The 10,122-nt window shown below is 37.5% G+C and overlaps 1 protein-coding gene across 1 annotated transcript; it reads left to right on the top strand.

The window, feature by feature from the left end:
• Positions 1–1,313: 1,313 nt before the first annotated feature.
• Positions 1,314–3,716, top strand: LOC125189709 (cation/H(+) antiporter 24-like). The gene has a single exon (XM_048086959.1). The coding sequence runs from the start codon at positions 1,314–1,316 to the stop codon at positions 3,714–3,716; it is 2,403 nt and encodes an 800-aa protein (XP_047942916.1).
• Positions 3,717–10,122: the final 6,406 nt, after the last annotated feature.

The following is a 10,122-nucleotide window of genomic DNA, read 5'->3' as shown; positions in this document are numbered from 1 at the left end:
AAAGCTCGGGTTTCGGGTTAGCCCATCGGGTTAATCGGGTTGCTACCGATAAAATTAACATGCGATCAATTCAATAAATAATGACAAAAGTTAGTTACATTTGTAAAATATAAAATATTTAATTATGATAAATTTGAGATATATACTTAAACTCAAACACAAATATGATCAAATACAAATATTTGAGATTTGTGCAAAATAAAATATAAATTTAAATATTTTAAAGCATGTTTTAGAAATTTAAATATTTTTTAATGAATTTGAAGTTTCTAATTTATTTATTTACTATTATATTAATAAAAACTTAATATATAATTTATATAATTAATATAAAATTGAAAGTTATTTTATCTAGTTATCTATATTATAAAAATAATCAATGAAGGTGTCCAATTAGGAGTCAAACAAATAGAATAATAAAAATTTTATCGGGTTTTCGGACCAACCCATCGGGTTTTCGGTCAGGCCCTAACGGGTTGCGGGTTAATCGGGTGCGGGCTAATCGGGCTGTGATTTTATTGGGCTACAAATTTTCAACCCTAACCCTATAAATTTTGCGGGCTATTCGGGCCAATCCACGGGTTGCGGACTGCATTGACATCCCTAGAAATACTATAGGAGAAAGTAGGTGGAACAAGTTAGTAGAATATTCATCCTACTTTTATATAGTATTAGTTTTATAGTGATTAGTGAGTGGAATAAAGTTAGTGGAGCGTTGGGTCTATTACCAAAAGTAGAAGCGAAAAACAAATGAGATATTTATTGATAAACGGATGAAAATAGCAAAATGAGACGATTCTTGGTAAACAAAGGGAGTAAATTATTTATAAATAATTATCTTCATACTTATGGTATTATTAAAGATTTTAATTTAAAATTCTTGATAATTTCAACCACGCAGGTTTTCATCAAATCAACTTATCACAATATATCAAAAATCTATTGTTGGTTTAACTTGATTTCTTTTGGGACATAATATATAATAATATTTGCAAAGGAATTCCAAATCCAATTTTTGCAGATTTGAATAATCATTTCAAATTAGGGTTGTTACATTTCGTTTCATATAGTAATACGCAAATAATAAATTTGTTTAATCATTCAAAAACTAAAATGTAATGTATGGTTATTGTGCTAGTATATCAATTAGTCTGTTATAGAGTAAATGTATTTTGAGGTTGTGTGTGATGATATAAATAGCGAAGGAAACGTAATTAAGAGCAAAAAAAATGGCATTTCCAAATGTAGAAGTCTAGAGTTCCGGGTGTCCAAGCTTTGATGTTGTTGTTGATTTGTGGAATATTGCATGAGCGATGACGTCCAACGTTAACCTAACGGAGCCACCTGAGCTGATCAAGAAAGGTCTGGTGATATGCCGGGAGACCCACACCTATCACACCTTCGGCATTTTCTACGGCCAAAATCCCCTGGATTTCTCGTTTCCCCTTTTCCTCCTACAGATTTCCACTCTCCTTCTCATTACTCGCCTCGTCCGTTTCCTCCTCAAGCCCCTCCGCCAGCCCAATGTCGTCTCCGAGATCCTGGGCGGCATCATCTTAGGGCCTTCCGTGTTGAGCCGCAACGACAAGCTACACGCCTATATCTTCCCGCCTGAATACAACTATGTGATCAAGAATGTGGGCTTGCTGGGTCTAATCTATTTCGTCTTCGTCTCCTCCGTCAAAATGGACGTCATGGAATTCAAAAGATCAGACCGAAAAAATTGGTACATTGCCGTCTTCGGGATGTTTGTCCCCCTTTTTTGCAGTGTCACTGTGGGCATGCTCCAAAAGAATTCCTTACATGCAGGCCTTGGAACCTTCTCCGCAATTTGGGGTATCAGCATGAACCTGTCCATCGCCGCTTTCCCCGTCGTCTACCCCATCGTCAAGGAGCTCAATCTTCTCAGCTCCGGCATTGGCCGCATGGCCCTTACAACCACCATGATCTCCGACTTCGTCGGCTTCCATGTGCTCATCGTCTTTGAGATGCTCGTTCAGGGCCAACGCAAGCCCATTTTCTCCCTTTGGTTCTTCCTCTCCTTCATCGGTGTCGCTGTGGCCTGCCTTTCTGGAGCTAAGCAATTTATGGACTGGATCGTTAGAAGCACCCCAGAGGAAAAGCCGGTGGACGAGGCCTATGTCACTGCAATTCTCGTGGCCGTCATAGCGGCCGCGTTTGTCACTGACACTTTCGGGATGTCTGTGGCAAACGGACCCATGTGGATGGGCCTGGTTGTCCCAACAGGGCCTCCTTTGGGGACGGCTTTAGTGCAGAAGATAGAGACCATTGTCACAAACATCCTAATGCCATTTATCTTTATGTACATTGGTTTGGTTTTCGACTTTACCTCCGTCTCCGGGCAATGGTCTCATATGCGCCCGCTCATGCTCATGTTGATCTCCGCTTATACCATGAAGATTCTCTCCACTTTCATAGCTTCGCGCTTTAACCACATGACCATCAGAGACAGCCTCACGCTTACTCTTCTACTTGGGTTGAAGGGCCAAGTGGATTTCCTCATGCTTGTCCGTTTAAATGATTTGAAGATACTTGACACCCCTCATTTCACGGCCATGGCGCTCTCAGCCACCACCATGACCGCCCTGGTGACGCCGCTCATCAGTATCCTCTACGACCCCAGGCGGCCCTACCTGCTCGACAAGAGGAGAAACATCCAGCATTCTTTGCCCAATGCTCAGCTCCATATTCTGGCTTGCATCCACTCCCAAGAGAATCTCTCCGGGCTAATGAGGTTGATCCAGGTCACCAACCCTACAGCATTGACTCCTCTATCGGTCGACGCCCTCTGCCTGGAGGACCTCATCGGCTCCAACCCTGTCCTCATCGACCACCAGGCAGAGGGTGAGGAAGAAACACCCGACAAATCCAACGTCCACAGCGCCTTGAAGACGTTTCAAGACGCCATGGGCGATGACTGCCTCACCATACACTCTTACACCACCATCACCTCAAGGACGAGCATGTACCAGGACATCTGCCAGATGGCGCTCGCAAACAACGCCAGCCTGGTCGTCCTTCCTTCTAGGGACAACAACCAGTCCCTCAATAACCAGGTGTTGGTCCATGCGCCGTGCTCGGTGGCAATCATCATGGACAAAAGCCCGCACCAAACGCTCGTCCACGGCGCCCTAAGGAGCCCCATGCAGCAACTGGCGATGCTCTTCCTCGGAGGGGCGGATGCAAGAGAGGCTCTGGCATATGCTGACCGCATGGTCGGGAACCCAGATGTGTCTCTGACCGTGGTGCGATTCCTCCCGGGCAACACCAACACCAACACCAGCGAGGGCGATAGTGATATGGAAAAGAAGCTGGATGACGGGCTGGTGACACAGTTCTGGCTCAAGTGTGAAGGGAAGGAGCGGATCTCGTATCGGGAGGTGGTGGTGAACAACGGGGAGGAAACTATTGCTGCTATACAGGCCATGGATAAACAAGTCTACGATTTGTGGATTGTGGGGAGGAAGCATGGTATAAATCCAGTCCTTTTGAGCGGATTGTCAGGTTGGAGCGAGGAGAACGAGTTGGGAGTTATCGGAGAGTATGTCGCCTCTGCAGATTTCAATAGCACGGCTTCTGTTCTCGCTGTGCAACAACAGATTTTACGAGGCCAACAAAAGGTTTCTGCTACTAGTTTCTTTAAAACCTTTCCCTTCTCTACATGTAGGAACAACTTACAATCTCTACATAATTAATTAGTTTGAATTTTTTTATTACATGAGATCAAATATTCTACTTTGAAAGTGAGTGCAAAAATTGAAAATTGATGTATCATTGTTATTCTATTTTTATATATAAATAGGCCAAGTTTGACTGTGTATGAATTTGGTGCGACTACTTGTTCTCAATAATAGTACTATGAGATTCATATAGGCCACCCAATTTAAATAAATAATCATTCTGACGAGAAAAATAAATTAAATATATAAATTTGCTCGTAGAAATTTCGTGGAATTGCATGAGGCCATGAGCTTATCTTGGTTCAAGAATTGAATTATTTATTGCATTCTTTGCCCATGTACGAACTTGGAAGTTGTGCTTACATTGGATGTTCAAAATCGTGGCACGCTAGAGAGAATTTACTTTGGCGATATTCGAATTTTGAGTGAATTTAGAAATAATATTTCCGTAAATAAGAATTTCTTTTGCATTGTGTGAAAGAGGGACACGCCACAGGTATTTAAAGAAAAACATATCAATATTATTGATGCATTCAAATTTTATTTTTAAATGAAACACGTTAATAACTTTGATGTCTTTTTCTTTTAAAGACGCTAATAAATTTGACGTTTTCCCTTTCACAAACAAAAAAGATCATTAAGGCAATCTTTTACCTAAAATCATCCCAACTTTTAAATTTTACTCTACTTTTTTTTTGTTCGATTGTACGATATGATCCGTAAAAAAGTTTATTTAATTAAATACTATTTGATGCATGCTTTCTTCCCACATTTTAAATTTTCTTGTATTGAGTAAAGTACGAGATAGATAGATTTTTTGTCAAAAAAGTAAACGATTCAATTATCTTAGAATAATTCAACTAGTTTGAAACTGAGAGAGTATGAAAGACTGAAAGTAATTACTTAAGGTCACAGTTCTCATATTATTTGGCTCTCTTCTACTTCCAACAAAAATCATTACTCTAGTAATCTTAAAATAAATTGGTTTTGTATAGTAAAGTGTTTTTTAAAAAGGTAAGATGATAGCTCTCACGTTAAAAGTGTACTTTAAATAGATTTCGGTGTGGATGGAGATTGATTTCTGCTACTAATATTTGTGTGGCGCAAAGAACATTCACATGATATTTTTAAGGTATGATTTCAATATTTAGTAGACTCATCACTCGATGTGGATGTATCCATAATCCATGCATATGCTTACGAAATTATTTTTGAAACCCTGCTAGTATTATTTAGTTACTTTAAGTATTTGCCTTTTGTTTCTACTTTCTAGGCTTCAATGTCCCACCTACTTTCTCCGTTCCAGTAGTGGAGATATTTCCTTTTGACACATAAATTAAAAAAAATATGTATAGTATATTAAATAAAAAGATAGTAGTAAAGTAGGAGAGATAAAAATATAGAGAAAATAAAGTAGGAGAAAATAAAAAGAAAGAATGAAAAAATGTGTTATTTTTTATTAAAAAAGAAAATGAATCTACTATTATAAAATGCCTAAAATGAAAATGACTCCACTATGGAACGAAGGGAGTATAGCATAACATGTCAATTACTTATTTATTTTAAGTTTGGGAGGTCAATATTTTTCTTAATTGTATAAATGTTTTATGATTTAAACTCCATTCAGTAGGCTTTTGATTCTTAATGCTAAGGTACGTGTATATAGAAAAACATGTATATAGGACTTGTATTTTAAAATTTTTACTTTTTAGTTTATGAAAATAAATTATCTATATAATATGATTTGCCTTTTATTATTACTAAGTAAATAAAAAATAATAAATAAACTGAATAAACAAATCATTCTTGTAAAGATGTAGAGACTAATCGGTATATCACAGATTCACAGCTTGTTACATAAGATATTTCAGTTGGTTTCTTATAAAAGTAAGATTAAGCATCCCAACCTAGATAGTGCGTACAATCTATCATAAACGGTTTAAGTTATTTCATCTTGGATAGTTGATTACATTGGAGGGTGGTAAAGCATTGAATATGATTACGTTGAGATAAATACTTCTTGTTGGATAAACCATGTAACGACCCGCCCATCTAGGGTATAATAAATGCGGCGAGCGTTAACTAGGCAGACTTAAATGCATCAAAAATCATAGGCTAGGGTTCCATTTAAAAAGGGATTTAACCAAAGCATTAAATGAACAATTAAGTAGAGGAAGAATAATGCCTTAGCAAAGAAAACCAATAAAAGGCTATCGCAATAAATGCTCATCAGAGTTTCCAAAATAATTCCAACTGTTTCATATCCAAAATATTCCCATGAAATAAAAGCATTCATCCCAACCAAAGATAACAATTTTTCATAAAATATAGCGGAAGCGACCAAGAAAGAAGTGAGGCTATGTATGGAGACACAACGACACTTTAAGTACCAACTGATCATCTTATTATTTCCTACTCAACACCGCCGCCCGCTCGTCACCGCTCAACCTGCACATAGGGAAAACACATGCAGGGCTGAGTACTATAAACATACTCAGTGGACTCATGCCGAAAACAGTTTTATCACAATTATAGTTATCATGCCATTTTCAAGTGTCCATCGGGGTTTTAACTTTAGAAAGACCCGAGGCACCAAAATATATTCTTTCTCAAATATCACGGTCGCGCAACCATTTTTCTCATCGACGTTTACCATATCTCATTCTACATGACAAGGACTGCGGCCGCAATCCAGGTCACTAGACCGGCCGACCCGTACGCCAGCACTCGGTCTAACATTGGTGTACACTAATCCAAGTAGAGTTTGCGGCTCTACAAGGATCCGAATTCGATTAAATCAATAGTGGCATAGCCACGAGGGATAGGCACGACAAAACAAATCAAGGCATGATAACACATATCTCATTCTCATCAATATCAGTTTAGGACAATGTCCTTATTTTAAAAGAAAGCCCACCTCGTCGGCTTAGCTCGAAAGTATTCTCTTCTCCTCGTTTATCACGCTGAGAGCGCGAAGTATCACCTTTAAATTAGGCGTATCACAAATCAGTTTCAATCATTGATTTCAAAATCATGCATGTTCCCATGTTTCCCTTTTTTTCCCATCGATAAATCTTTAATATCATCATCCAAAATCAAGGTATGATTAGCATATCGTTTTTATTCAAATAACAACTCCAAATTCACCATTAAATCGTGCCACGCGTGAGTGTTCCACACACACAACACACGCACACACCGCACACATGCACGCACGCCGAGGCGTGCACGCACACGCATACACGGCCACACACACACGGCCACACACACACACACATCCATGCATCCCAAAATTCATCAATTTATTTCCCCTTCACTCAATCTAAATGCATGTGGACTCAAGAACACCGATTAATCGGTAGAAGAAGAGGAGATCAAAATTAAAGTACCTTTTTCCAAAAGACAATCGGTAGAAACAAGTTATAGCCTTGATTCTTCAATAAACTCTTGAATTTCAACTTGAATTCTTCTCAATTGATGAAGAAATCTTGGAGAAAAGATGAAGAAAATTTGGAGAGAGTGGGGAGAGAGTGAGAGACGGTTTTTGATAGTGGGAGGAGGCGTGATTTATGATCTAGGGTTTTGGTCTTCTCTCTTATTTATAGAGTGCCAAAATAATATCCAATAATTAAATAAATCAAGATTTGAAAGGTTTGTTGGTTGGATGTTGGCGTGAAGTAGAGAGAAATAAGGGGAATTCGAAAATTATAGGCTATTTAATTAGCCTATAATTAAATTCAAATATTTCACGGAGTAGAATATTATATCACGGAGCAAGAATATATAATTAAATCTCCCCAAATAATAGGAAAAGTGGCGTGACTTTTGATTCCTTAGAAGGAATTTAATATAAATCCTAATTAAATTAGGATATGGCAATATCTTCTTAGATATGGCAAGATATGGTAGGATATTCTAGCATATTTATATTTATTCATGGAATAGAATAAATAAGAGATCACATAATATAATAAATAATTTCTCCCTCCCTTCTAGATGAGATTTTCGAAAATCTCATGGATATCAAAGGTGGTGTTTTCGAAAATCCCATGATGGAATTAACGTATAATTGGACTTTGGATTTAATTTGGATAATCATCCCAAACAAATAATTAAATCCAAGAAAAATAGGATTTCTTCTCCAAATAAAAATAGGAGAGACCGAAAATTCCACATGCTTAAATAATGCTCCTATTTAATTCTCACTCATCCATTAGGAAAATAATCCACCACAATTATATTACTCCGCATCAAATATTCACACCAAATCAATCATTTCTTTACTTCCTCTTCTTTTTCTCAACGCATTGACCTTTCAACGGCCACGTCATATTTTCCACATCTTTGACTATTCAATAGCCACGTCATAATTTCAACATGTTGACTATTCAACTCAATCTCAATTCTCATACGCAATTAGGTCACAAAGACACCATGTAATTAATCACTCATCAATTAATTCGCATATCATAGCATTTAAGGCATTTAATGCAAAAATTTTATAACACGAAAATTAGGGTTTGAAAAAGTGGGGCGTTACAAACCAAGTATGAGATCTTGGTGATGATTTACTTTAAATTAATCTATATAAATAACATAAAAAAATACAATGTTAGTTATACAATACCATGACTTATTTATATGTACATTTGAATTTTTCGTAATCCAATAATCATTACATCTTAGAGCATCAGCAATGGAGGACGTCCCGGCGGACGTCTGCCATTAGGCGAGCAAGAGGCGGACGCGGACGTCGCTTGCGGACACCTCAGATCCGCGGCTTTCCGAAGACGTCCGTCATTGCGGTGCCACGACGGACGTCCCTATTTTTTATTTTTGACTTTTTTTAAAACTCTATATATACGGCTCGTTGCAAACTCTATATATACGACTCGTTACAAACTCTATATATTCGGCTAGTGGCAGACTATAGAGATTCAAGGCATAACATGTATTTTGTTTGAATTGATTTTTGGTTTGGGATGGTTTTTTTAAATTTAAATATGTATGCTTTTTTAAAAAAAAAATATCGTTGCATTTTCTCCGTATTCGTATCGAAATTTTAGTTCCGTAAATTGCATATTTGTGAATTTGTGAATTTTTATTATTGTGGATGTCCTTGGGGATGTCTGCAATTGTGCAGTGGGATGTCCTTATGACATGGCATTGCAGTGGGAAGTCCTTATGATATGTGGCAGAAGGTGTTTTTGAAAAGTCTGTCATTCGTCCCACCGTGGATGCTCTTAGTATCAGTATGTTGCATACAAGAAGAGCTAATTGTGTAATTATGTAGAATCGCGTTTCGGTGTGCTAAAGGAGAAAAAATTCAGTGGTCTCGGAATACCACGGTGGAAAGCATATGTGGTATACCCTACCAATAGTATTTTGACAAATAGATATGCATATTGGTTTCACCTCCAACTAGAATGACACATAGACACATACAATTATAGAAATTTCTCATGTGCATAGATAGATAATATAGATCCATATACACACATATATGCACATTAATTACCATCCAATTACCATCCAATTAGTTAACAGCAAAAATTTGATTTGATATGAATACTCATTAACTACGAGAAAATCTTTCGCGACAATTGAATAGCCGCCATTTCTACCATTGTGGAGAACAAAATTACACTCCAAATCATATAAGCACCAATAACACGTAACTTGATTAAATACATTGTACACAATATTTAATAGAATTATTTTTTGTTATTCTTTTAACAAGTAATGCACTTCTATATGAATGATAATATTGTATACTTCTTATTTTATTTTTCTGTATCATGTTAAGAGCATCCCCATCCGTGCTCTTAGTTAAGAGCACGGAAGTGGGCCCGGACCCACTTTTACTGCTTGTCCTTAGCTAAGAGCACAACACCCACATCCGTGCTCTTAGCTAAGGACAAGCTCAAGGGTCCCACCATTCTATTATTCAATTTAAATAAAAACATTTTCACAATATTAAAATGCATTAAAATATCCGAAATACTATTACAAATTACAAAATAATTAAAAATTACATAATTAAAATCCTAAAAATTAAAAATTACACAAATAAAATCCTAAAAATTAAAAATTACACTACTCGTTGCCGAATTTCGCCCAAATGTGATTGATTAGATCTTTTTGTAGCTCAGTGTGGGCTCTTGTATCGCGCATTGTGTGTCTTCTTTCCATCCTCTCGTTCACCGTCGTATGCACACCTCGACGTGGGGGAGACCTCGCGGTTGAGCTTCCGGCTTCATCCTCGTCGTAAAAGTTACCCGCCATCGGTCCTTCGTCAGCTATAATCATGTTGTGCAAGATAATGCACGTGTACATGATGTCGGCGATATTCTTAACGTACCAAAGCCGAGAAGGGGACTTCACAATGTTGAATCGGCCTTGAAGGACACCAAAAGCTCTT

Source organism: Salvia hispanica, chromosome 5 (assembly GCF_023119035.1).
Source record: "Salvia hispanica cultivar TCC Black 2014 chromosome 5, UniMelb_Shisp_WGS_1.0, whole genome shotgun sequence".
In the NCBI taxonomy this organism is placed as follows: domain Eukaryota; kingdom Viridiplantae; phylum Streptophyta; class Magnoliopsida; order Lamiales; family Lamiaceae; genus Salvia; species Salvia hispanica.
The sequence above is the reverse complement of the archived record's forward strand: the minus strand, read 5'-3'. Positions and strand labels throughout refer to the sequence as shown.